Here is a 26,721-nt window from a genome sequence, read left to right on the forward strand (position 1 = left end):
TGCTGTCGCCCTTGCAGTTTCCTCATTTGGAAAAAAAAAGCACGTAGTAATAGTGCTTACCTCATAGGATTGTTAGAAGGATTAAATGTTAATTAACATATATAAAGCACTTAACTGTGGGATATGTGTTAGCTTTTGATCACCTCCAAGTTTTTGCCTTTGCCTAAACCTTTTCAGGGTTGTGTTGTTCTTGGGATTCAGTTCTAACAAGATGAAACTTGGTACCCCTGGTGATCTGGACCCGCTTCTGCTCTGGTCCCTCTGTCCTGGAATTCAAGCTTCTGTGACACCAACCTTTTGTAACCCAGCAAAGGGCTCTTGTGCCTGTGATGCAGAAAGCCAGACTCTTGACACTGGATTTGCAGCAGAGTAGATTTATTGCAGGACACCAAGCAAGGGAGTGGGAGACAAACCTCAGATCCACCCCAACTTGGTCTTTGAGTTTTGTTTTGTGGGGGTTTTTTTAGGGGAGGAAAAAGGAAGCTGGGGTTAATCATCATTTTTTGACATTTTTTTTTTAATATGGACCACTTTTAAAGTCTTTATTGAATTTGTTACAATATTGCTTCTGTTTTATGTTTTGGTTTTTGACTGCAAGGCATTTGGGATCTTAGCTCCCTGACCAGGGATGGAACCTGCACCCCCTGCATTGGAAGGCGAAGTCTTAACCACTGGACCACCAGGGAAGTCCCTACATTTCTTTTTTTTTTATTTTCTATTTTTATTTATTTTTTTATTTTTTAGTCCCTACATTTCTTAATCAAAGTTTTGGGAATCAGGATGTTTCTGGTTTACGACTCTCTGGCCAGGTAGTCCATGGCTTGGGGGTCTGTGAGCTCATCTTGCCCTGGAGAAACGGCCTGAGTTTGCACATGAATAGAGATATCTATAATAATAGCAATTTTAGTACATTAACGATGTTATCAACAGCAGCAGTTTTAGTCATCTGACTCTGGTTGGTTACTGTTCAGTTAGCACAGGATTGAGATCAGAGGGGATAAGAAAGGGAATAAAGTTTTGGATAGAGAGATTAATCATAAACTCGGTAAGGGAACATGGTTTTACAGGGACTCGGTTTCACATTTTTCACTTACTTAGCACTTTTCTCCCCCTGGCACCGGACCTTTGCACATGCTGTTTCTTCTGCCTTGCACTCCTTACCTTTCCCCCTGTTGCTTGGCTACCTCCTAGGCCCCGTGAAGTGGTCCCTCCAGGACGCCTTCCCTGATGTCTCAACCAGGGCTGCTGACCCATTCAGTTGCTCTGGTACTAGCAGAAGCTTGACCCTCACATTCACACTGAAATGGCATGGGGGGGCGGGGTCTCTTAATTCAGCAGGAAGTGGCCACACCTTGAATTTGGTTTTCATAAACAGCAACCAAACAGCTAAACCCACTGTCACTGCCAACTCACCCATCAGTGCGCAGCTACTGTACGTTAAGGCCCGTAAGACCCAGTCATTGCTTATTTTTAATATTTTCATTTTTATTCAGATGTTACTTATTTTATTATTTTGGCCGCGTCGTGTGGCATGTGGGATCTTAGTTCCCCGACCGACCGGGGATCTAACTCATACCCCCTGCAGTGGAAGCGTGGAGTCTTAACCCCTGGACCCCCCAGGGAAGTTCCTGGAGGCACTGCTTATTAATTTGTGAAATTCTGCTGATGGAAGAGCAGAGCTGAAGGTTGTGAGCAGACCAGGACTGTGCCTCAGGCCGGGAGGAGCACAGGGGTTCCTGTATGCTTGATGTCCTGCGTGTGTTTGAATCTGGCCTCCTTTGCTATTTTATCTTCTCCTTTTGTTTCTGAATCCTCTTCTACATGCCTCTAAACCCACCCCCACCCCAGCCTGCCCCTCTAGAGATGAAGACTCATGGGACCTCCGGGGCAGAGGCACAGGGCTTGCTAGTCAATCAGATGACTGTTATTTGTCCATTATTCCTTACTTTTGAAAAACACTCCTGTTCTCTCGCTGTCCTAGAACCCTCTAAGAATGGGGCTTGCTGGGATTTTAACTGTTTGAAAGGCCTAGCAGGGATTCCCACTGGTATCAACTTGAGGCAAATAATAAACATGAATAACTCTTGAAACTGGAAGTATTAGTCCAGCCAGTGTCTTTGATCATCATTACTTTCCACCAATATTTCTCTTTCTACAGGGAACATCTGGGTTTATGACCTTGAGGAGTTGTTTATAATTTTGAAGGGAAAAAGAAAGATCAGCAGATACGTTAACACTCACTCCTGTGTGCAGCCGTCTTCCACCTGTGGCGTGGGAGAACGTTAATGAAAAGGGGGTGTGTAAGCCACCTGCCACACCTCAACGCCAGTGACAGGGATCCAGAGCAGTTACAGGCACTGGGTGATGTGTCACCGTAACTAAGTGGCCGTGGAACGTGTCTACTTGGCTGTTCCATGGGCACCCAGTTGCCCAGGACAGCAACCTGGGGGTCGTCCTCGACACATCTTCCTTCCTGACCCTGCCTGCATGTCAGGCACCAGGTCCCTCAGTGCCACGCCCGGTGCTGTACTGTCCCGTCTCCCCTATACCACGGCAGACAGCCTTCTGCCCGCTTCCCTGCCCGCACTCTTGCCCCACTCCGGTTGGTCTGTTCTCCACCCAGAGCCACAGTACTTTTTCTAAAACACAAAGATGGTTCCACCCTGTTTAAAACCCTTCAATGGGGCTTTCCTGGTGGCGCAGTGGTTGAGAGTCCGCCTGCCGATGCAGGCGACACGGGTTCGTGCCCCGGTCCGGGAAGATCCCACGTGCCGCGGAGCGGCTGGGCCCGTGAGCCATGGCCGCTGAGCCCGCGCATCCAGAGCCTGTGCTCCGCAACGGGAGAGGCCACAACAGTGAGAGGCCCGCGTACCGCAAAAACAAACAAACAAACAAAACAACAAACCCTTCAATGAATACCCATTGCCCTGAAGATAAAAATTCAAACTTTAACAAGGTAAACAGAGCCTCGTCGACCTGCCCCCTAATTCTAAACTCATTCCTGTTGGGTCTCCCTGCACCCTCCCCCAATATGTGCCTGTGATCGCCCACATATCTGTCAGGTGACTGCTTAAATGCCAGCTGCTCCCAGGCTGGGCCCAACCTTAGACCCACCTCCGGCCCTTCACACAGGTGGGAATTCGTTAAGTGTGTGTTGAGAGGATTGAATTCCAAGCTTCGACAAGGCTTCTAATGGGACGCGAATGCTTCCCTCCTCTGTGTGGGCACCACCCCACGCAGCGGCTCGGGGATCTTCTACTTCACAGAAGCACCGTGTGCAGCAGCTTTTCTAGAAGGAGCTAGCAGTGATGTGGCTGAGCGCCTGGGGCTTTGGAATCTGTCCAAGCAGAACTCAAATCCAGGTTCTGCTGTTTGCTGCGTCACCTTCGGCAGATTATTGAACCTCTGAGTCTCAGTCCCTTCATCTGCGAAGTAGGGGTGATAATCGCACCCTTCTCCTGCTTGTGGTCCAGCCAGGGGAGTATGGGGCTGGAGAGTTATTACAGCAAATAACAGCCCTACAGAGCAAACATTTCCAAGAAATAGGTTCAAACTCTGATGAGCCATGGCAGATTCTAAGAATCCAATCATTAAGAATAGTGCAATTTAGGGAATTCCCTGGCAGTCCAGTGGTTAGGACTCTGAGCTTTCACTGCTGAGGGCCCGGGTTCAATCCCTGGTTGGGGAACTAAGATCCCACAAGCCTCACGGCCAAAAAAAAGAAAAAGAACATAGCAATTTAGTGGGTCCAAGAGGCTGTATATAAATGAGCTCCCTCTGCAAGCTGCTCTAACAGAGCAGAGATGCACCTGTGCCCGCTCACACCCCACTCGGCACTACCCTCTCCTCCACCACCTTCCTGCTCCCCAGACGGTCCCCTCTGATGGGAGGTGAGAGAAGCCGCTCTAGAGGTTAATTGTGATTTTATTAGTTGAGTCCTTGGGTCTGCAGGAGACAACTACCAATCCTCCCACCCCTCTCCTGGCACCCCTCTGGCCGGCCTTGGCCCTCTGCCCACACGTGGAGAAGGGCGGAGCCCCCCACCCGGGACAGCAGCCGGGGTGCGGCCCCTCATGGTCCTCGGCGCTCTGTATCCTCCAAGGCAGGGGCTCTTGCTCTGTCATCTTTGTTCCCACTGGCCGGGGTTTTGTGGCAAGTGAACAGCATGGAGAAAAGCCTTCTGTCCCTCCCCACACCTCACTGTCACCCGCAGCCCCCTCTTTGCCTCTGCGGAGCGCATTAGAAGACGCCGATGAGGCCAGCGTCTGTGCTGGTGAGTCCGCTGCCGCGGCAGCTGGGAACAAGGCGGGGGCTTTGTGTGCCAGCTTGGGAGCAAGAAGGGCTGGCTGAGTCCCAAGGGCAGGTCAGTCTGTGAGGTAAAAGCCTCTGGGCACAGCGCCCTTCCTGCCCCTGCAGCACCTCCCACTCCCTTGGCCAGGAGGCTAGAAGGCTCTTGAAAATTTGCGGCCTGACTCTATGTCCCCATCAGGGAGGAGACCCGGCGCTCCCTCTGCTGGCCTCTCAGGCAGGGAGGGCAGCAGACTCCTTGTGGCAAGGGAGTCGAGAAGACCCCCCGCCTCAGAAGAGGCCCAGGCGAAAAGATCCCCAGACCATCGATGGGCTGAGGGGCCGAGGGGCCCACAGAGCCCAGTCAGACGCTGGGCCCTGAGCCGGACGTCTGCGGGGCTGGAGCACCGATGCCGTCGCTGACGGTGTCGTGGGGCTGAGATGTCCTCAGCCTCGCGTGTCCCCAGAGGCTGCTGCCTCCTGGGGAGTCTGAGAGGCACGGGGGCGCCTGCCTGCCTCCGCACGGGCCGGAGTGTCGGAAAGAACGCGCTGGCACCCTGTCCACAGGAAGAGCTGTAATCAGGCCCTGGGCTGGCCCCCCTGCTCGGCGCTGGAGGCCAGTGGGCAGTGGGACGGTTCTAGAGTCAGGCCTCTGCTGAGGAGGCAGTGGGGCCTTCAGGCTGAATGCGACGTCACGTTGTAGGAGGCTTTCTTCAGGGTCTCCAGGAAGAACTGCTCGTTCTCCAGGAAGTCACGGTCCTGAAAGGCAGGGCTGAGTGAGCAGCCACCCTCTGGTTCCCTCCTGCCCCGTTTCTGTGCGCAGGGACGCGGGGTTGCTGGACTGAGAGTGAGCTGGACCCTGGATGCCAGCCGAGCAGCCCTCCCTCGGGGCCCCTTTCACTCGCATCCTAGCTCAGCCTGGCTCTGGGAGTCAGTGGGGGTGAGGCAGGGAACGAGCACACGCACTGGAGTGAGACACCAGCGCTCACGCCCAGTGGGGCCACGTGTTCGCACGTGACTTCATCCCTCTAAGCCTGTCTGTAAACTGGAGACAATAACATGACCTGCCTGGTAGGGCTGTGGGAGGGTACAAGCTTATCAGGCACGGCACAGAGCCTGGCATGTAGGAAATGCTCCATCAGTGACGCGGTGAGCATCTCTGAGACGTGTCCTCTAAGCAGTCTGCGCTGCTGCTCTCCTCCAGGGGGTGGGCTCAGCCCTCCCCGGGGCCAGGCTGTGCTCCCTCCTGCCTCTGCCTGAGCTGCTTGTCCCCAGTGTGAACACGAGGAGCCCTAAGTCCAGGGGGAGTAGGTGGGCCTGGGCCGGGGCGGCATCTGCTCTGGGAAGCTCACCTGCTCAGCTGTGTGTTTCAGCAGCACCAGCTTGGCGTAGAGGTGCGAGGGGCCCAGGCTGGCTGGCAGCTGGCTGCACTGAGGAGCCGGGGGAACAGGAGCCATGATGGCTGTAAAGGCCAAGGAGGACGGAGTCAGGGACTGCAGCGCTCTAGAGCCCCTGAGGCACAACTACCGAAGCCCGCGTGCCTAGAGCCCGTGCTCCGCAACAAGAGAAGCCACCGCAATGAGAAGCCCGCGCACCACGACGAAGAGTAGCCCCCGCTCGCAGCAACTAGAGAAAGCCCGCGCACAGCAATGAAGACCCAACGCAGCCAGAAATAAATAAACAAACAAACAAAAAACCCAAGATGACTTTAAAACCCAGCTGCCCCCTAACCTGAGCACACAGGAGGCGTGGGCAGGGTGTTGCTGGCCCTGCCCTGCCCAGTGGGCCGGCCGAGCCAACGTCCCACCCGCCTGCAGCCACTTACCACTCAGACCAGAGGCTGCCGAGCCCTGGGCCCTGGAGAGCAGCCCCACGGGCCCGGAGGGCAGGTCCTGTCGGATACGATCCAGCTGCAGCCGCTGCTGGGCCAGACTCAGATTCTCCTGTCCCCGTCCCCCCAGAGAGGACACAGCTGTGAGGGCAGAAGTCTGGGGGCAGGGGTGGGGGTAGGGATGCCCCGGGAGCGGGGGGAGCGGGAGGCAGGAAGAGCCTTGCCTGGTGCACGTGCCGCTCCTGCTGCCGCAGCTGCTCCTGCTGCCGCTGCACCAGCTGCAGCCGGGCCTGCTGCTCCGCCTGCACCTGCCGGGCCTCGCGCAGGGCCCGCTCCCCCTCCTCGTACTTCTGCGAGGCCACCTGCGGGGAGGCCGCCTGGGTCAGCTGGGCTGGCGGGGTGGGTGCACTGCCCACGCCCAGGGGCTGAGCTGCTGGGCACCTGGCTCATGCTCTCCACCTCCTCAGCGCGCAGCCTGATGCGCTGGGCGGCGGCGCTGACCCTCTCCTTCTCCAGCCGCAGCTCCCGGCGCTCCTGTTCCAGAGCCTCCCTCTCGGCCGCCAGCTGGTCCTCTTTGGCCCGGAGCTCACTTGCCCTGAGCTTCAGCTCTGCCTGTTCCTGGAGACAGCAAAGCCTCTCTGCAGCCTCCTCCCCGGAGCTGAACTGGGCTCTGCTCAGGGTTCCGAGGACCCGCTGGCCGCCCTGCCTCATGGCTGTGGCTCGGCTCCGCCCTGACTCTGGGAGGAGGTGGTGGGAGACCTGGGGCCAAGCCCCGCTGCAGCCCCTCGCCCCCGCGCTCAACTTCTCGGAATCCGATTTCTAGAATATCTAAGTCACGGGAACGTGATGAGGAGTTAATGAGCAAATGTGTAGAAAGTACCTGCGATGATACGATAAACGGAAGTAGTTATTACGATGACTGTTGTTTTAATTCCTATACTCCCGTTACCGCTGCGCTCTTTCCTAAGCTGACACGTCCTGACGGAGGGGCTGTGAGGCCCCGGGGTGGGGAGAGGGGCAGGGCTGCCTGGGCTTCCCGCTGTCCGGGGAGGCTCTGGGTCTTACCTTGGCCAGGCTGACGAGGGTGCCCTCCCGCTGGGTGTCCACCTGCAGCGCCCGCTCCACCGCACGCTCGGCCCGCTCCTTACTCAGCTTCTGCTGTGCACAGAACTCGGCCCACTCGGCCGCCAGGCGCCGCCGCTCCTCCCCACATTTGTGCATGACGGACTTCTGCTCCTCCAGCAGGGCACTCTGGGGCGAGGGCGTGAGGGCACAGGTGAGCATCCCTGGGCGCAGGCACTCTGGGGCGAGGGCGTGAGGGCACAGGTGAGCACCCCTGGGCGCAGTGGCAGGGACGGAGCTGAACGCGCTGTGGCCAGGCTCACCCTGGCCCTCTCCATCTCCTCCCGCTCCACGGCCATCTGCTGGGCCACCACCTTCCTCTGCTCCTCCAGAGCGCGCTGCGCGGACTCGGCCTTGGACTGCTCGGCGTTCACCCGCCAGCGTTCCTGCGGGCCGGGCAGGGTCAGGGCTGAGGGCTCACGCCCCCTGGATGCTCCGCCTGCCCTCATTCAGGCCGGAACGTGCCCTGGGGAGCCGTGCAAACCGCCCTCCTCTGGCTTCTCCCACAAACACATCCTTTCCTGAGCAGTGAAAATGGGAAGGAGCCCGAGGCCTGCCGGGGCCCAGCTGCTGGGATTAACTGTGCTGAGGCTGATGGCTCGGGAACCGCTGCTGAGAGAGGCACCTTGTGGCTCCAAAGGGCCAAAGAACAGCAACATCCCTGCTCCCTGAATCGCCAACTACAGCACTGCCCGCCTGTCTCTTGTCATCCAACAGGGAAAGAGCACCAGGGTGGGCATGACACCGTATGCCAGGGGACTCAGGGCACACACAAGCCTGGCCCGAGACAGGCGCTGAATACAGCACCGAATGAAGGGCTGAATAAATATGGTTCACGATGTAAAAACATCTGTGTCTATGTACTGATATGTCTATAGGATATATGTGATGTCATCAATGGCTATCTCTGGCTAGTGGGTAATTTTTATTTTCTTTATTGTTGCCTGTTATTTTAATATGTTCAATGAGATGTATCACCTTATAACCTTGTACAGAAAAGGAAAAGGTATTATTATTTCTGAATTCATCAAATATTTATTGGATCAATTCCATCAGGGATTGCTTTTTTGTTTGGCATAAGGTAGGGGTCAATTTGAGTTTTTTCATAAGTACAGCCAATTGTTTTATTTTAATTTTTTTTTTTTGCTGTGCTGCCCAGCTTGTGGGATCTTAGTTTTCTGACCAGGGATTGAACCCGGGCCCCCTGCAGTGAAAGCATGGAGTCCTAACCCCTGGACCACCGGGGAAGTCCCCATAAGTACAGCCAACTGTTTAAGCACGCTTATTAAAATACGGAACACCTCACGAATTTGCGTCATCCTTGCGCAGGGCCATGCTAATCTTCTCTGTGTTGTGCCAGTTTTAGTACAATGTGCTGCTGAAGTGAGCACGAAAAGCCATGATTTTCTAAAGAACGAAGCTCGCTCTCATACCTGGAAGATACGTAGGGAGTTTAAATACGTTATCTGTTACAGCTCAGAAGGCAAGAGCACTTCTCCGAAAGTCCCAGGCATCCCTGATGAGCAGGTAGGAGCTGGATGGGGTAGGCCTGGGGCGCTTCTGGAGGTGGGGAGGTGGGAGCCCCTGCAGAGGCAGGAAAGGGCAGGAGAGACATTCCAGAGGAGAGTCCCGAGGCCCAGGAGGCGAGGTCAGAGTACAGCTGCCATCCCCTGGGTGCCCAGGGGGAGACAGGCCCTGCGGCAGGAGGACGCGCCCCACCTGCTCCAGCAGCCGGCTCTGCTCGCCCAGGCGCGCCTCCATCTTCCCGATGACCTCCTGCAGCCGGCCCCGCTCCTCCTCCATGTCCCGCTGCTGCCGGCTCAGCCTCTCCTGCAGCGCTGGGGGCGGCCACAGGGCACTCATTGCCCGCCCACCTTCCCACCACGGGGGACAGGAGAGAGGCACGTGTGGCCTGCGGTACCTCGGAGCTGCTCGTCTCGCTGCCGGATCCCCAGCTCCCGCTCCTGGGCAGTGCTGAGGTGCGAGGCCTCCACGCGGGAGGACAGCTCGTGCAGGCTGCTGGAGAACTTCTCCATCTGCTCGATGATGCCATTCAGGGACCTGCGGGGGGCTCAGGTCACGGCGGCCTGTGGAGCCCAGCAGGGCCGCGCCAGGCGGGCAGGGCCTGGATGGCGCGCCTACCGCGTATGGGAGGTGGCGCTGGTGACGGCGTCGATCTCCCGGTCCTTCAGCAGCTTCAGCCGCTGCAGCTGCTCCTCGTGGTCCTTGCGCATCTCCAGGATGGAGGCCCTGGGGGGCAGCGGGGAGGGCGGCTCTGCGTGGGAGGGGCCTGCCTCCGGGTGCTCCATGCTCCGTGGGCCTCTCCTCCCCATCTCCGGGCACGGCCTCACTTTCCCCGGCTCCTCTGCCTTATCTGTCTTGCTGCCTCAGTGTCACATCCACTCTCTGGGGGCAGATTCCTTGTTATGCAGCAAAGGACACTCGACAGGTGTGCCGACAACCCTTTCATGTCTGGCCAGTCTGAGCCGTGTGAAAAGGCCGGCTCTACCCCGTCGGCCAACTCCCTCACGTGCTTTTTCTTAGTTTTGCTCTCATCTAGAAAGGTAACCAGATCAACGCGCCAGGCACGACCTTTTCCAGGGCCAACTAGTTACTAGGCTCGAGAAATGGGGCCGGTGAGTGGGTTCACCGGTGCTGAGTTAGCCCTCGGGTTGCTTGCTGCTGCCAGGCCCTGCCCGAACAGCTAGTGACCTTGGGCCCTGCCGGTATGCCCTCCCCGCTCTGTAGGAGTGATGGGTCCCCACTTGTGGGGCGATGGGGCAGTGAGCTCGGCCTAGGTCCTTTCCCAGAATGGAAGGGGTCGAGCCTCGGTCCAGAGGCTGCTGAGTCCATGGCTTGGGGTCTCACAGCAATTGGCTTCCCCTGGCCACCCTTGCAGGCAGCCCCCCTGCCCCCGGGCCTCCCCCTCACCGCTGCAGCTCCCGGAGCCGCTCCATCTCCTGGTCCTTCTCCTGCACGGTGGCCGCCAAGCGCCGCTGGTGCTGGGCTGTGAGCTCGGCGCGGGCCTGCTCAGCCTCCTGGCAGCGCGACAGATACTGGGCACACAGCTCCTCGTTCTCTCTCCGCAGACGCTCTTCCCGTTGCTGGTACGATGTTTCTAGCACCTTGACTCGGCTCCTGCCAACAGCACACCCGATCACGGGGCTCAGGAGGTGCCGGCGGCCACCCGAAGGGCCTCTCAGAGCACGGGAGCTGGGGCCGGCCATGAGCCACCGGAAGTCCGGGCCGGAGAGGCGGGGGGTACCTGTGGGCGCTGTCGATGAGCTCCAGGTCTGCCTGGTGCCTCTGCTGCAAACTTTCCAGCAGCAGCAGGTGCTGCGTCCGCTCCAGCTCGAGCTTCCGCACCTGGGAGACGGCGGGAGGGACGGGTTGTGTGTGTTGTGGGGGGCAGGGTCCCTCAGACCGCCTGGGGAAGCCGTCCGGCCGTCACGTGGCCCGCTCTCACTTCAGCCCTGCCCCCGGAGCCGGCTGCCCCTCTGCCCCGCACCTGGGCCTCGAGCTCCGCCAGCCGGGCCTGGCTCTGCAGGAGGTCGGCCTGGAGCTCGGCAGTGCCCCTCTGAAGCTGAGCCTGTGCCGTCAGAAGCTGCTGCTGGTACTCGGAGCCGGGCAGCAGGCTCCAGGCCAGGGACTCTGGGAGCAGGGACTGGAGGAGAAGGGGAGGGATGTTCCCTGTCAGGTAGGGGCCAGGGACTCAGCTGAGCTCACCCACCTCTGGCCCTCACTCACTGGACCTCCCAGGCCCTGTGTCTGATCTGGGGCTGTAGACGGGGACAAGGTCGTGACACCGAGAGGCCAAGGATGAGGCCCGGGAGCGTCAAATGGTCACTGCCCCTCCCCTCACAGGTCTCGCTGGGGAAGATGAGTCTCCCTTCCGCCCTCAGAACAGCGTCCTCCCAGAAAGGGTTCCAGATCCCTGGATAAACAGCCGAGTCCCAGCAGAGCCTTGGCTACAACAAAAGGTTGTGACCCTGGCCCTTTCTGTCAGGCCTGAAGCCCCAACGCGGACAGCCGTTCTGGTTCCCGAAGGCTGCCCACCACCCACCCTCTCAAAGGCACTTCCGGGTTACCCGGGAGGTGCCCCCGTGGGGCTAGGCCTCCTCAGGCCCGGGGGTCACCGGCGCCGCTGCACCTGGGAAACAGAGGCGGTGCAGTGGGAGGAGGGCAAGGATGGAGGAGGCTTTCTAGACAGAGCAGCAGGACACCCGCGGCCCTGCTTTCTGATTAGAGCCTTCCCAGCTGCCCCCACCTGGGTGCCACCTCACTTCCCTACTGATGCTGGCGAATCCGCGCCCAAACCTGCCCGGGAGTGGCATGGAAAGTGCTGGCGGGGAGCGCTGGGGGAGCCAGCTGATAGCACGACGCGGGCCTCCCAGCAGCTTGTCGGGTTTGGCAGGTGTTGCCTCTGAGCACGTGAGAATTGTTCCATGGGCCCGAAACCTACACCTGTTGGTTCACCCTCCCTACCTGGACAGGCACAGAGAGCCCTGGGGCTTCCTGGGAGCTTGGGAAACCAATTGCAGGCTCTGAAAAATCAACAGCAGAGCAATGAGCAGGGGGTGCAGGGAGGGCCCGCGGGCTGGGTGTGTGCTCGGGAGAGCCCAGCTTCCCTCGTCTGCCAGGGCCCCCGAAGGAAGCTCTCAGTGTCTCTTCTCTACCCAGAGTTACACCCCTCGAGCAAAGCAGAAGACAAACCAGTGCCGGAGCAATCTCCAGGGGCTGCTCCCCTCTTTGGGTCACCCGCGTGGAGGGCCGAGGCAGCGGGCTTCCAAGTCACGGGGGACCTGAGGACACAGGAATGGGGGTGGCAAGCTGAAGAGCCTTCTGTGTAGGACGCCGGGAGCAGGGGAGGGTTGGCCCAGCAGGAAAGGAAAATGTCAGGTTCAAGTCACTGACTGCAAAGGCCTGGAGGCTGGTAGTTTACTAAGAGTGAGGTCTCAGCTGGGAAAAGGGGACGGGGACCCCCTTACTCTGTGGGCCCCTTACTCCGTGGGCCTGCTACGTGGTCTGGGATACCACACGCCACGCTGACCACGAGGAGCCCAGCACAGCCGTCTGCCGCTCTAGGGAAGGGGGCCCGGGCCACCCCGCCGCACCTCCCCTAGCCGCAGCCCCGCCATGAATGTACCCTGAGGCGGCAGGCCGGGCAGGCGGCCTCGGTGCTGCCGTGCCTGGGGTCCCCCCGGCGGCTGCTGGCTCGAGCCCTTGGGTGCCGGCAGTAGGCTGGCTGAGGAAGTAAATGTTAAAGTGAAGGAGGCAGAAGGTCCGGGTTAGGCTGGACCAAGACGGGCTGGGACAAAGCCCACGAGTGAAGCTGTGTGGCCACCCCTCCTCCCGCCTCCCCTCAGCCTTCCTCCTGTTCCTAACCATCCCGTCTTGGTAATTCTCCTCCCAAGTCTGAGCGCCTGGCCTTCCGTAGCCCGTCCTGGCCTCAGTGCTCACTGGGACCACCTGAGGATGTCCCAGGAGCGACCACGGGCCTGTTACGGGCAGCAAGGCCGTGCGCCGGGCCACGCGGCTCGCTCAGCTTCGGCGGAGGGCCTGCTCACTCACCCTCCCGCCGGCTCCAGCACCCTTTGGGCTCCTCGCTTCTCCTGTCTGGTGCTCCCCCTTCCTTCTCGGCTCTCGGGATCACCTCGGTTTCAGGTCCAGGTCCAAACCACCCTCCTCATTCACCCCAACCCCAGGGCTGGGCGACATCCCTGGCCTGTCACATGAGCGCCCCGCCTCGCCTCCCCTTCGCTCCAGCCGCAGAGCATCCTGCTGCTTCCTCTGGACAGTCCCGGCCTCGCCAGCCCCCTCAGGGCCGCTCACATCCTGCGGCCTCCCCTTCTCGAACACTCCCCAGGAGCACGAGCGGGTCCCCAGGAGCACGAGCGGCTCCGACCCGCGCACGCATCGCCTGCCTTAGCTCGGTCAGCAGGGCAGTTGGACACTGGGTGTCCCACCAGCCCAAGGGCGCTGTGGACAGAGCCCCTGCTCAGAGGCACCGGGATGGCTGTGTGTTTGCCATAAGGGCGCCCTTGGTCTCCTGCCCGATCAGCTCAGCACTTGTCCCCACAGCAGTCAGGGAGTGAGCGTCGGCAGCCCCCCAGCTCCCTCGTGCTTTCATCTGAGCAAAGGCAGGGAGCTGGACACTCTCCCCAGCACCTAAAGAAGGGGAGAAGCACGGCCGAGAGGCGGTGCTCTGCTCTGAGGCACGCTGTGGGCACTCCCGACCGAGGCACCGAGACAGCAGGGTCCTCCTTCCACTGGAGACAGCAGCCCTGGGACTTCGTTGGTGGCACAGTGGCTAAGACTCCGCGCTCCCAATGCAGGGGGGAGTGGGTTTGATTCCTGGTCAGAGAACTAGATCCGACTTGCCGCAACTAAGAGATCGCGTGCTGCAACTAAAAAAGATCCCGCACGCCTCAACGAAGATCCCGCACGTGGCAACAAAGATACCTCGTGCTGCAGCTAATACCCAGCACAGCCAAATAAATAAATATTAAAAAAAAGAAAATTAAAGGGACAGCAGCCCAAGCTCCTACCTGTCGGAAGGCAGCGCCCCTACCGAGTGCTGGCCCTTACAGGCTGCGTCGTGCTCCTCTCCGGACAGACCTTGGGACTTCTTCCGAGACAGGGCATGGCTCAGCCAGTCCTCCTCCTTCTTCCCAGACGCTCCTGGCTGGGAAGGCTGGCTGCCTTCGGCAGGAGAACCGGTACCCTCGGTTGGTGGCTGTGCCCCCAAGGAGGGCAGCCCGGCCGGGGCAGAGTGGTGGCTGGGAGCAGAATGCTGGCTGGCGGGAGGGGGGCCCCTCCGAGCCTCCCTGGTCGGGGAGGTAGGGAGCAGGTCCAGGCCTTCGTCCTTGAGGCCCAGCCAGTCAGCACCTCCCCTCCTGGGCTGGGTAGGGCTGGATGCTGCTGGGGTGCTCTGTCTGGAGCCTGGTTCTCCCTTGGGGTCTGTGCCGCCTTCAAAGAACCTACTTCAAGACAGAGAAGTGGGGGGTCTAAGGCAGGGCAAGCAGCCTGTCCCAAGAGGCCCCTGACGGGCCTTTCCCTCCACTGCTGGGGGTGACTATGGGGCCCATGCTAAGAAGTCGTGATGCCCGGGGCCCTGCACAGCCAGAGCCGCGGCAAGCTGAGTGATGTCCGTAGAACACCATGAACACCCATGAAAGACATCTTGGATTCCGCCCATTTTCCCAGCGGGCAACCTGCCTCCAAGGCCAAGCTCCTTGCAGGCCCCACTTACCTGACGGACTGCCGGCGGGACTGCCGGCCCTCGGAGGAGCCCACGGTGGGCTGATAGGCCCCAAAGGTGAAGTTCTCATCACCCCCGGGGTCTTCTTTGTCTGTGAATGAAGGAACCTGTGATCTAGAGCAGGGGGACTCAAACCCTTCTTCTGTAGCTGCAGAATTCTTTGTTTAAGAAAAGCTGAACTGGCAGCCTGATGGGTAAGACGAGTGATAGGGAAGCTGCTGTGGAGAAAGCAGGGTGAGGGGCTGGGCGTCTGTCAACACTCAGGCTCCAGCCTACAAAACATCACCCAGGAGCTGTTAAGAGTGTACCAGCGGGCCCTGCCGCAGACCCCCTGCAGGTGAGGCGTGGTGAGCCGTGCGTGTCACGAGCGTGATTCTCAACAGATGGCCCGTGGGCCGATGCTCTGAACGGAGGAACACTGGTCCAGGGCAGTGTTTTTCAAACCGTGAGCTGCTGCCTATTAGCAGGTGGAAATACTAATTGAATGAGTGGCAACCAATGTATTTATTAGTCAAAGAACACATACACTGAATGTGGTGACTATTATTTCCTGACATTTTTTGTCTCAGTAATAAACGTGAATAATTAAAGGTGTGTCATGATGTAAAGCTTATTTCTTATCATGGCTTGTGGTAAAATCTGTTCTGGGGGTCCACTCCCCACCGCCCCTGCCCCACAAGCTCCTCACCCTGTGGCCGCTGATACTTCTTGTCCAGCTTGAATTCCCTGTGCTCCCTGGTGCCCGGACGGGCCAGGAGTTTGGCGGCAGTGCCCCGACCCAGCAGCTCATCCAGCTTGGAGCGGGCAGGGAGGGGCCCTTCCCTGCAGGATGGGACATAGGGCTGGTACATGTGAACACAAGGGGCTCCTGGGGGGGCCCCCACTGTACCCTCCCTCTCACTTTTCCCTGGCCAGGGAGGGACTCTCCGCTCACAGGGACCCTTACTGGTCTCCCGTGTGCCTCCTCTCTGCTTTGGGACTGTCTCCAAACCCCAGGGTGGCCATGATGTCGTCCCCATCGTCAAAGAGCAACTCTTCTTTCTTTCGGACTGGAGTGTTCCCAGGAGTTAGAGTGATAGAGGGCGCTAAGGGACAGAACACAGGGCACAATGCCCACAGCCTTCTGGCTGCAACGGCGATGTTTGAATGGGACGAGGGGGGCGTTTCCCTGCAACCCTGGCCTTTGGGTGGAAGAGCGGGCATGGCAGTGTCTGGTCTGCCCACAGCACCCAGCTTCCCCAGCCCCACTCCCACAGCCCCACCCCCGGGCTCCTGCATCCCCCCTCCCCGTTCCCAGAGACTGATAACCTCTTGGTCCAGGATCTAAGACCTGTGGTCCCTGCCTGGTGGGGTGTCTGGCTCTGCACCGCAAAGTTCAGTTAGCCAACTGCACCTGCCCCGGGAATGGGTAACACGCCCACCCCACCTTGATCTCTGGCCGGGGCTGGGCTCTTTACGGAAGCTGTTTTACTCTTCGTCTCCGGCAGCTTCTTGGCGATTCCTTCCTCATCATCAGAGAGAAGTCCTGCCAACGGGTCTTCCAAGTCTCACGGCCAGAAGGGGAAGCAAAGGGAAGACTGCACACTTCGTTCAGGAAAACAAGCGCTGTGCTGTGCTAGGGGAGTTATTGCTTTACTGGAGATTTCTAGCCGCTCTGATATCTATACAAGCCGCTCGGCATCTGGGGGCCTGGGTTAGCGGGGCTCGGACACAGACCAGGCTGGGCCAGGGGAGAGGAAGCAGGGAGAGTGGCCCAGGCTTCAGGGCCTGCACTGAGGCATGAGAAGAGAAGTAAAACTTCCACGCATTCATGAAGGAAAAGGAACTCTTCCCCACACTTTATAAAGTCTTCAGTTTGACACCTGGCTTCAAAGTCCTTGCAAATAAGTGCCCCAGACATGCCAGCCAGTAGAACATAATTAGTCCCTCCCTGAATTCATGAGGAACAAAACCAGCGGCACGAGCTCTCTGCTCCTCTTCTGACATACACAGTGGCCCGGCCTCGGGCAAGCAACTAAGCATCGCCCAGCCTACTGCACTCCCAACACTGAAGCACCCCAGAGGTGTGACTGCAGGGTCTGTGGTACCTTCGAAGGAGAACTTCCTGTACTGATGCCCAAGGCTGGTGGGAGAGGGAGATAGCTTCTTGGTGGGAATGGCATCTCCTGCAGGGCGCAAAGAGAAGGCAAGGTCACAGGCCTGGATCTCTCCTGGCCTACGTTCTGCCAGACCAAGACTGGGACCACTGGGCTGGCGCACACTTCTACCTGGAGGCTGAGGGCTTGTGGCCGTGGACACAGCCATGGGATGGGGCTACACCTCTCCGGTTCTCAAACAGGCTTCTGGCCAGGAAATGTGGTCTGGAAGCTACCTCTGGCCCCCTATTCACAAGTTGCTCCAACAGGGACATAGGTTTGGGAGATGCACAGGCTACCATAAAATTCTCCAATTTAACTCAAATGTCTTCTCCAGGAGCTGCCATGTTGGACTTAGAGGGACTGCAAGAGCCGTAGGAAGGAGGAAAGCTCAACCTGTCTCCCTCCCCCACTATAAATACTCTAACACACACGCACACAGTGAGCTCCTGGCCTCTCCATCCAGGCAGAGAAAACCCACAGGGCTGAGAGCTACCCTCTAAGCACCGCCCACATCCCCAAAATGTCCCTTGATTCGCGGACCTATGTCTCACTCACGTTTCTCATTGGCTGTTAACACACCAGCAGGTTTATGAGGACTAGGCTGCTCTTCTTTCCCAGAACCCTTTGCAGACCTTTTGCTTGAGGCTAGATTAGACTTCTTCAGACCCAGGAGGTCAGCATCCATTTCATCCAGATCCTGGAAAAGCAGGGAGGGGGAGGAATCCCCACAGGGGCTCAGCCAGCGGGTGCTAAACACCCTCATGCTCTGAGCAGCCTGGTGAGGGTGTTGCCTCCAACTTCCATATGGAACAAATGGGGACTTGGGGTGGGGGACTGAACAAGGACAGAGGCAGGGCCAAAGCCCAAAGACTCAACATAGTCGATCTCAGATAAGCTGAAAGGTCTCAGGTTGGTACTCCTATCAGCCCCACCGGCAGCTCCTGCCTTGATGCTAGGATGAGAGGGTGCCTAAAACCTGCTTTCAGCAGCTTCTCACAAAGGCTTAGCGAATGTCAAAGCTATTTGCAGTAGAAACCAAACAGCAGGATCCTGGGGTTTAAGACTCCCCAAGGGACTACCACCGGGCAGTGACAAGGGACCTGAGGCAAGAAGATAACCCTCTGTCCAAAGTCAAGAAAAATTTGATCTCAGGAATCCCCTGGTGGTCTGATGGTTAGGACTCCGCGCCTCCACTGCAGGGGGCCCGGGTTCAATCGCTCCCTGGTCAGAGAACCAAGATACCGCAAGCCGAGCAGCTCGGCCTGGAAAAAAAAAAAAAGAGGCATGAAGAAGCCTGCAAAATACAAAGCCTTTAAAAAAATGTCTTTTTCATCTGGATTCTTTAGCCTGCCTGGGTCAGGAGAAGCAAACTGACAACAGAGGCAGAGGTATGAGAAGGATGCTATTCTGGGTCAATGAATGGTCTACGGTAAGGGCATTAAAAACCACCATAAGCAAGCTGGGAGAGGAAGATGGTCGGGGACTCCCTGGTTGCCACAAGCCCTTGGTACAGACTGGGAGCATGGCGATTTTGATAAGTGTGGTTGGTGCTCCAAGGGCGGTTGGCAGAAATGTGAGGAAACAAAAGAATGAGAAAACTATTCAGAAGAAAGGTGAGTTGGGAAAGATAATGGAACCAAAGGTAAGCAGAGTGGGTGGAGGGTTCAGCTCGTGGTCCTGGAATGAGAGACTCAGAGCCACCACTATCGACTAGTCAGAGGACTCGAGGGTCACGCCCAGGGGGCCCAGCTGCCTGGTCTTGGGGAGGAGCAATTTCAAACTGAGGTTAAAGAAGCTGATTCCGGAGCCAAGAAGGAAACAGACTCCAACCCTTCAGGGCCCCACAGGGCTGAAAGCAAGCGCTCAGCCCTGGCCTGTGGCAGCATGGGTTAACCAGAAGGGACATGAAGTGGAGGTCAGGTGGGAGGATGCTGCTGGACAGAAGGGGAGGGAGAAAACAGGACCACTCAACATTTTAGACCCCAGCCAGGCCACCCGAGCCCCATGAGATGGTGCTTATGAATTTATGTCTTAAAATTCCATTGCAAAGATCAGCTTGGGGCTCGATCTGACAAGAGGACAGCTGTACTAAAGGGGACTTGGCCAGGGATGTGAGGAGAAATCTGGAGAAAGATTAAGAGCAAGATTTAGGAGGGAATTCCCTGGTGGCCCAGTGGTTAAGATTCTGGGCTTTCACTGCCATGGCCCGGGTTCAATCCCTGGTGAGGGCAGTGTGGCCAAAAAAAAAAAAAAAAAAAAGAACAAGATTTAGGGGAAACGGTCTCCCCCTTTCCTCACGGGGGGAGGCAGCCCCATTTCGCCAGAGGCCTGTGACGTGACTGTGTCTCTGGGTGGGTGAATTTCCATAAACTAGGAAAACTGATTTATACCCAGAGGGGCAGGGAGGGCAAGAGCTCATGAATGCCATTCTTGCATGAGGTGGGGCTCAGAAATACAAATTGTAAAAGAAGAAATGAGAGGGAGAATGAAGGCTTGGCACAAAATAGTATCCCACCCCGGGTCCCTGGCTCCCCGCATCGTGCAAGCTGTTTCCTTACCTTCATGGCCTGGAGCAGAGCCTGCGGGTCTGCATCGGAGATGTCTGAAACCTACAAGATGGGAGGTAACGAGGCGTGTTAGTCAAGGTCCAACAAAGCTCAGGGCCCTTGTTGCCTTGCTTCTGTTAGGGCAGGAGCAGAGCTGGGTCAGGGGGCATAAACTGGAGGGTCCTGCCCTCACTTGGGGCTCAGGTATTGTAGGAAGTCAAGCCTGCCCAGTTGTGGACACCCAGGAAGCACTGCCACTTTCCGGTCCTCCCAGCAGTAAGTGCACAGCCATCATAGGACTCAAATTAGGCTACTTTCCAGCCACGTGATTGGACAGCGTGGAGTTTATTATGGGAAGCACAGTTAGAAGTGGCAACATCGAGCCTAAAGCAGTTGCTCGGAGCTCTACTTTCTAGCTCATCTCACTGGTAGAAAGGAAAAGGATGCTGCCTTGGGTCCACTCAGCAGCCATTCATTCATTCATTCATCCATTTATGGCTGTGTTGGGTCTTCGTTGCTGTGCACAGGCTTTCTCTAGTTGCGGCGAGCGGGGGCTACTCTTCGTTGCAGTACGCAGTCTTCTCATTGTGGTGGCTTCTCTTGCTGCAGAGCACGGGCTCTAGGCACGCAGGCTTCAGTAGTTGTGGCCCATGGGCTCAGTAGTTGTGGCACAAGGGCTCAGTAGTTGTGGCTCGCAGGCTCAGTAGCTGTGGCTCACGGGCTTAGTTGCTCCGCGGCATGTGGGATCTTCCCGGACCAGGGCTCGAACCCGTGTCCCCTGCATCGGCAGGTGGATTCTTAACCACTGCGCCACCAGGGAAGCCCCAGCAGCCCTTTGAAGAACGAACTGGCTTCGCAGGGACTTCTAAACCTCCGTGGGCAGCCCCTCGGCACAACACTCATCTCACTGTCTCTGGGGATAAGTAGGGTCAGTGAGGAGCAGGGAATGCGCCAGGCTCACCTCAGCATCAGCTCCTGCCAGGCCTGCCCTGGTGCTGAAGGCATCATCTTCCAAGAGGGACCTGCAAAGGGGCAGAGTCAGCACCCACCCACGAATGGTCCCCAGGGCACTAGATGATTCTAAGGAGGAAGAAGTGGCTTAAAGAGTCCAAGTGAACCTGAATAGACTTTTCTCTGGAAGAACAGAGTTGCTGAAAGGAATTTCACAGGTCACCTAATGCAGTGATTTTAAAACTTTTTTAAAGCAGTAGAGCCCTTTAAAAACAACAGGTAAGAGAGAAAAACAGAACTGCTTGGGCTAAAATGAAGGTGGAGGGCAGAGAGCTCACAAAGTGTCTCCCTATCTCGCAACTCTCAGGAGGACAGACACAATCTGGGAGGCACCTATCTAGGCCTATCCTCTTATTCTGAGGGTAAGAAAATTGAGGCTCAGAGAGGTTCAGGAATTGCCCAAGTTGACACAGTAAATAACCGATGTAGGACTAGAAGCCAGAACCTCCGACCTCCAGTTCAGTTCTCTTCACACTCCTCCAGGCTCCTTCACTGCCCAGGAGCTGACGGGAGGACCGGGAGGTGGTGACACTACAAGCGGGGCCCACAGTGAGTGGAAAGTGGTCGGTGGGTGGGGGAGGGGGAGGAGCATTGGGCCTGAAACGGGGCTTGGATGCCCAGGCCAGCCCCGTGTGCTCACTTTGCTCTAGCCCTTGAGGGAGGGAGCGCCTGAGCTGCACCTGTGGCGTCTCTGGCACGTGAAGCTAGTTTAACAGGCTTCTCAGGCGGTGTCGCTGGAAAAAAAGAAAACAAAAGATGTGATTCGGTCACAGAGAACTGGAGTCAAGGGGAAAAGGATTGCAAGTTCCCCACCAAGCTGTCTCCCACACCTTCCTACTGAAAGAGGGGCCTTTTTGGAGGAAGGAAACTGGCCCTGTAGGCAGGTCCCTTAAAAGCCAGAATGGGGGAGGGAGCGGTATGTTTCCAAGCAGGAAGTCAACCCAACTGGTGCCAAATGAAGAGGCTACTCCCATGCCACCGCAGCCCCATGGAAATGCAGGAACAGCAAGGCACTGCCATCGTCCACGGGCTTGTGCTTTGTGGGTTCTTATGGGCCAGGTGCGGGGAACCTCGGCCTTGTTGTCCCTGGTGAGCTGTGCATGACCCTGAAGCCCTGCTTCTCAGTGCAGCAGACACGGACACACAGGGTAAGGGACTAATGTCCAGAATATAGAAGGAACTCGTACAACTCAACAATAAAAAGATAAACAACCCAATTTAAAAACTGGGCAGGGCTTCCCTGGTAGCGCAGTGGTTAAGAATCCGCCTGCCAATGCAGGGGACACGGGTTCGAGCCCTGGTCCAGGAAGATCCCACGTGCTGTGGAGCAACTAAGCCCGCGTGCCGCAACTACTGAAGCCCCTGCGCCTAGAGCCCGTGCTCCACAACAAAGAGAAGCCACCGCAATGAGAAGCCCGCGCACCGCAATGAAGAGTAGCCCCCGCTCACCGCAATCAGAGAAAAGCCTGCGCCCAGCAACGAAGACCCAACGCAGCCAAAAATAAATAAAATAAATTTATAAAAATTTAAAAAAAAGAAAACTGGGCAAAGATCTGAATAGACCTTTCTCCAAAGATATAAACGGCCAGGAAACACATGAAAACATGTTCAGCAACAATTAGTCATTAGGGAAATGCCCATGGAAATCACGAGATGCAACTTTTCACCCACTAAAATGGCTATAATCAAAATGAAAATAACAAGTATTGGCAAGGATGTGGAGAAACTGGAAACCTCTTACACTGCTGGTGGGAATGTAAAATGATACAGGTGCTGTGGAAAATAGTTTGGCGGGTCCTCAAAAAGTTAAACATAGAGTTACCACATACCCCAGTAATTCAACTCCTAAATTCACACCCAAAAGAACTGAACACATATGCCCACACAAAAACTTGTACCTGGAGGTTCATAACAGCATTATTCATAATAGCCTAGCCAAAATGTGGAAGCCACCCAAATGTCTATCAACTGACGAATGACCAAACAGAACGAGATATATCATACAATGTAATATTATCGTCCAGCCGTGGAAAGGAATGAAGAGAGGAATGCTACAATGTGGACAGACCTCGAAAACATTATGGAAAGTGAAAGAAGCCAAATGCAAAAGCCTCACACTGTATGATTCCATTTCACGTAAAATGCCCAGACTAGGCAAATTCATAGAGAAAGAAAGTTCAGTAAGTGGTTGCCTAGGGGTCGGGGAGGGGAGAATGAGGAGTGACACTAATGGTATGGAGTTTCTTCATGGGGTGATGAAAAAGTTCTGTAATTTGACTGTGGTGATGGTTGCACAACTCTGTGAATATACTAAATGCCACTGAATTGTACACTTTAAAAGAGTGAACTTTGGACTTCCCTGGTGGGGCAGTGGTTAAGAATCCGCCTGCCAATGCAGGGGACTAGGGTTCGAGCCCTGCTCCAGGAAGACCCCACATGCCACGGAGCAACAAAGCCTGTGCGCTACAACTACTGAGCCTGTGCTCTAGAGCCTGCGAGCCACAACTACTGAGCCCATGTGCCACAACTACTGAAGCCCGCACACCTAGAGCCCGTGCTCCATTAGCAAAGACAAGCCACGGCAATGAGAAGCACGTGCGCTGCAACGAAGAGTAGTCCCCGCTCGCCTCGACTAGAGAAAGCCCGCGCACAGCAACGAAGACCAAACGTAGCCAAAAATAAATAAATTGAAAAAAAAAAGTGAACTTTATGTGGATTTTATCTCAATTCAAAAAAAAAAAGAGCAAGCCTAAATCAGGGGATTCCAGCAAAGGGGCACTTACTCTCATCTCCCAGGAGGTCACCAAGGACTGGATTTTATCTCAATTCAAAAAAAAAAGAGCAAGCCTAAATCAGGGGATTCCAGCAAAGGGGCACTTACTCTCATCTCCCAGGAGGTCACCAAGGACATCATCGATGGAACCTGGAACAGAAAAGGGGCCACTGTGACTTCAGGAGGAAAGAATGGTCCTTAGGGCCTCATGTCTTGAGACCTCATCCGGGACCTCAGAGCCCTCAGAGGTTGGGACTTAGGCTTGGCTCTCTCTTCACTGGCCATGAGATGTTTTCTAACTCCTGGCAACAAGCCACAATGCTTTGTTGAAAGACCCCAGGGTGGAATTTGAAAATAACTTTCTCAAAGGATGATGGTGAAGATTTTTCAGTAGAACCTACATGCTACGTGACACACTGGCCAACAAGCCAGTCTTGCAGACTCTGAACAAAGCCCAGATGCTTCTTTGGGAAAAGTGTTCAGGATTTCTAGGCACATATACAAGCTTCTTTCATACCACCAGTCTCCTTGTCCCCTTCCAGCTGAGCGCCCGCCCCTGCCAAGCTGGTTTGAAGACACACCACCTTGGCCACTTTCCGATGCAGCATGTAGGGGAAACCCAGGTGTGAGTACCGAATTAGTTCTCAGCTCAAGCTTCAGTGCCTTTACCACCCTTAACCCCAACGGTATACTTCTAGATACAAATACTTCAACAAGAAGGATTTTTTTTCCCCAAGTCCCATCTGTTGTTTATTTCTGAATTACTCCAAGGGCCAATGAGGCAGCATAAGGAATTCCCTAGGAAAACCAAAGCTGCCTATGGGATTATGGGGAAATCAGCAAGACTCACACTGAGAACATTCAGACAGACACGTCTAAGTTATGTGTGGACCCAAAGTGGGGGAAATATTTTTGGCGTAAGGGTGGTGTTCCATCTCCACTCACCTTTCAATCCCTTCTTGGTTTTTGGTGCCTAAAATGGGAAAAACAAATCACATTAACAAGATGAGACAGTGAACGTGTACTGAAACCAACAATGCAGAATGAACTGTTCTGCCTTTCGCCAAGTCACCAGAGGAAAAGGCGCACCAATGGCATTTATAGACAGAGGCCCTTTATGGTTTTCTGAGTTTTGAGAATAGACTCATTCAGAGCATGAAAAGGGCCCCCACTAACCAGCAGTGGACACCACTGTGGGTGCCATCCGGTAGGCAGAAGTCTCTCCTTTTCCCTCAGATTTCCAGACGCCACACGCAAACCCTCCCAGCCAGCCAGGATGTAAAGTTTTCCTCTATTCCGTGTCCCTGACTCTTCAGGACCAGTGACAGACATGTAAGGATGCTTTCAGATGAACATTCAGAGGCTCAAAAAAGATGCTTGCTTACTGTTTAATAAGAAGTTTTTTTTTTCCCCTCTGGCCGTGTCACATGACACGCAGGATCTTAGTTCCCTGCACCAGGGGTCAAACCCACGCCCCCTGCATTGGAAGCGTGGAGTCTTAACCACTGGACCGCCAGGGAAGTCCCATTAATAAGTTTGCTATCAATGCTCCTAACCATCACTCTTCTTTGGGGCCACCCAGCCCCCAAAGTACTTCATGCAGTTAAGATCTTGGAGGTGGGAGTAGGGGTGAGGGCAGGCTCCCATTTCCACACACCTACTCTGCATTCTGCCTACCATCTCAAGGCTCTGGGGGCTGCCTGCAGCTCCTTCACAGCGCTGTCCAGCTCATTCGAATTCTGCCCATCAGGCTCATCCTCCCTAATGAAGAAAATTAAAGTGGCTGCTTAAAAATTATTTGGATTTAACAGTGGTTGAGTCCAAGGTTGATCAAGCCTTCTCTCACTTTACCCATTCAAGAGATCAAAACATTTCCATCAATTAAAAATTCCTTGTAGGGCTTCCCTGGTGGCGCAGTGGTTAAGAATCCACCTGCCAATGCAGGGGACACGGGTTTGAGCCCTGGTCCGGGAAAATCCCACATGCCGTGGGGCAACTAAGCCTGTGAGCCACAACTACTGAGCCTGCGCTCTAGAACCTCCGAGCCACAACTACTGAGCCCGCGTGCCACAACTACTTAAGGCCATGCACCTAGAGGCCGTGCTCCACAAGAAAAGCCACCGCAATGAGAAGCCCGCGCACCGCAAAGAAGAGTAGCCCCCGCTCGCCGCAACTAGAGAAAGCCCGCATGCAGCAACAAAGACCCAACGCAGACAAAAATAAATTAAAAAATTCCTTGTAGGGTGAGCAATTCAGATGAGAAGCGAAGTGTTCTGGGTAACTCTTCTCTTTTCTTCTCTTCTTTTCAATATTTATTTATTTATCTGGCTGCACCGGGTCTTAGTTGCAGCACATGGGAACTCTTAGTTGCGGTATGTGGGATCTAGTTCCCTGACCAGGGATCGAACCCAGGCCCCCTCCATCGGAAGCGCAGAGCCTTAGCCTCTGGACCACCAGGGAAGTCCCCTTGGTAACTTTTTGAGGCCTGGAGATTATTCGAAAAAAGTGCAGTGGTCCTCATCCCTTACTCTGAAAGAGAATGCGGAAAATGGCAGGTACCCATCTCAGGAAGGAGGTGGGTGCCTAGCACTAAGGCCAATACACCTTCCCAGGCAACACCCTGACTACTTTCCTGGCAGCGTTCAGAGCAAAGAGCGGCTGCAAATGCTGGTTACTCCTTGATAGTATTTTCACTGTCGGTGGAAAAATTTCCCTTCACACTAACTGTAAATCCGACTCACTCCATTAATAGAGAACTGTTTTCCCCAGAATTATCATTCTCTCCCACCTCCTCCTCAACGTTGCCAAAACTGACCTTTGGCACAGCTTGGAAGAAAGGAGTGGGAGGTGGGCCTCTCTAGTTCTCTGGTGTCGGCCTGTCCTGTTATTAGAATGCAAAGTTTATGTGAGGTTACTGTATAGGGGCCACTCTGAATGGTTGTGTTTCTCTTTCTCTGTAATGCAATGTTCACGGCCTACAAGTCTCAACACGTTTTGTCTCTTATCACATCCAGGGGCGTCTGCCATCTCCTAGCGATCCTCTTCCAGCCTCCCAGACCGTGGGAATTTCTAAGGGAGCATTGCAAAGGCCTCAGGGCCACAAAGACCATCGCGTCATTGCATCTGCTCAGCCAACTTCGTGCCAGGCGTTTTAAGATCCCGAGGCCGCCCCTTAGTTAGCGCCCTCCCGGAATCACCCCCTCGGTCTCGAGACTCCCCGCCCCTCCATGCGCCATCCCCTCCGCGCGCCCAGCCCGTCTCGATTCCGAGCGCAACCTACGATCCTTCCAGCCCCTGAATCCCCCCCGTTACGCGCCATTCCCCTTGGAGGCGCAGCCGCTTGGACGTGTCCCAGACATATCCGCTGCTCCAGGCTCCACTCGAGCCCAGCTCAATCAGGCCTCCCGCTTCGGAGCCTCTAGATCGCCAATCTCTCAGTCGCCCGGCCTCCGGAAGCAAGGCAAGGCGCGAAGCATTCTGGGGGTTGTAGTCCTAGACCCGCTCACCTGCCGGAGCCAAGGGAACCTGGGGCACCGAGATGAACTACATTTCCCAGGGTGGCTCGCCGCGGCCGTTAGTTGGCGCCCGTCCTCTTGTTTGCGGCTTGACACGTTGCTAGGAGCTGCCTGAACGCTCCTTTGCGAAGCGGTCGCTACCAGGATCCAAGGACGGTGAGCTTCTTCCTCCCGGTTTCCCTGGGGAACTGCCGGGGGCCTGGGCTCCACGACCGAACACTTCCAGGGACTTCCCTG

The 26,721-nt window shown here is 56.1% G+C and overlaps 1 protein-coding gene and 1 non-coding gene across 10 annotated transcripts; both read right to left on the reverse strand.

Annotated features, from left to right (window-relative positions):
* Positions 1-379: 379 nt before the first annotated feature.
* FBF1 (Fas binding factor 1) lies at positions 380-26,416 on the reverse strand. 9 transcript variants are annotated; one of them, XM_060290342.2, is made up of 31 exons: positions 26,286-26,413; positions 25,785-25,850; positions 24,647-24,730; positions 23,915-23,942; positions 23,078-23,119; positions 20,837-20,930; positions 20,147-20,207; positions 19,198-19,248; positions 17,195-17,336; positions 16,589-16,666; positions 15,928-16,047; positions 15,448-15,550; positions 15,190-15,323; positions 14,493-14,592; positions 13,789-14,223; positions 12,387-12,485; positions 11,954-12,042; positions 11,726-11,784; positions 10,749-10,904; positions 10,506-10,606; positions 10,172-10,378; positions 9,383-9,490; positions 9,162-9,301; positions 8,960-9,078; positions 7,504-7,626; positions 7,184-7,369; positions 6,560-6,736; positions 6,343-6,480; positions 6,113-6,230; positions 5,640-5,749; positions 380-5,046 (listed from the first exon to the last, which is right to left on the reverse strand). In XM_060290342.2, exons 3-31 carry the CDS (start codon positions 24,647-24,649, stop codon positions 4,963-4,965), a joined length of 3,405 nt encoding a protein of 1,134 aa, XP_060146325.1. In that variant the 5' UTR covers positions 24,650-24,730; positions 25,785-25,850; positions 26,286-26,413; the 3' UTR covers positions 380-4,962. The 9 variants fall into 9 exon arrangements, with proteins under 9 accessions (XP_060146325.1, XP_060146324.1, XP_069900543.1 ...); XM_060290341.2 differs by having other exon boundaries at positions 381-5,046; positions 13,789-14,220; positions 15,448-15,586; XM_070044442.1 differs by having other exon boundaries at positions 381-5,046; positions 15,448-15,586.
* LOC115842801 (U6 spliceosomal RNA) lies at positions 8,527-8,631 on the reverse strand. Its single transcript, XR_004035481.1, has one exon. It is a non-coding gene; the product is annotated as a U6 spliceosomal RNA (small nuclear RNA).
* Positions 26,417-26,721: the final 305 nt, after the last annotated feature.

The sequence above is a fragment of the Globicephala melas genome, chromosome 20 (assembly GCF_963455315.2).
Source record: "Globicephala melas chromosome 20, mGloMel1.2, whole genome shotgun sequence".
NCBI lineage: Eukaryota > Metazoa > Chordata > Mammalia > Artiodactyla > Delphinidae > Globicephala > Globicephala melas.

Coding starts and splice junctions, on each gene's coding strand:
- FBF1 (XM_030837718.3), bottom strand. Junction 12,486..13,788: donor GGGGCGCTGCCTTCCGACAG/GTAGGAGCTTGG, acceptor TTACTTCCTCAG/CCAGCCTACTGCCGGCACCC. Junction 11,785..11,953: donor TGGAGATTGCTCCGGCACTG/GTTTGTCTTCTG, acceptor TTGATTTTTCAG/AGCCTGCAATTGGTTTCCCA.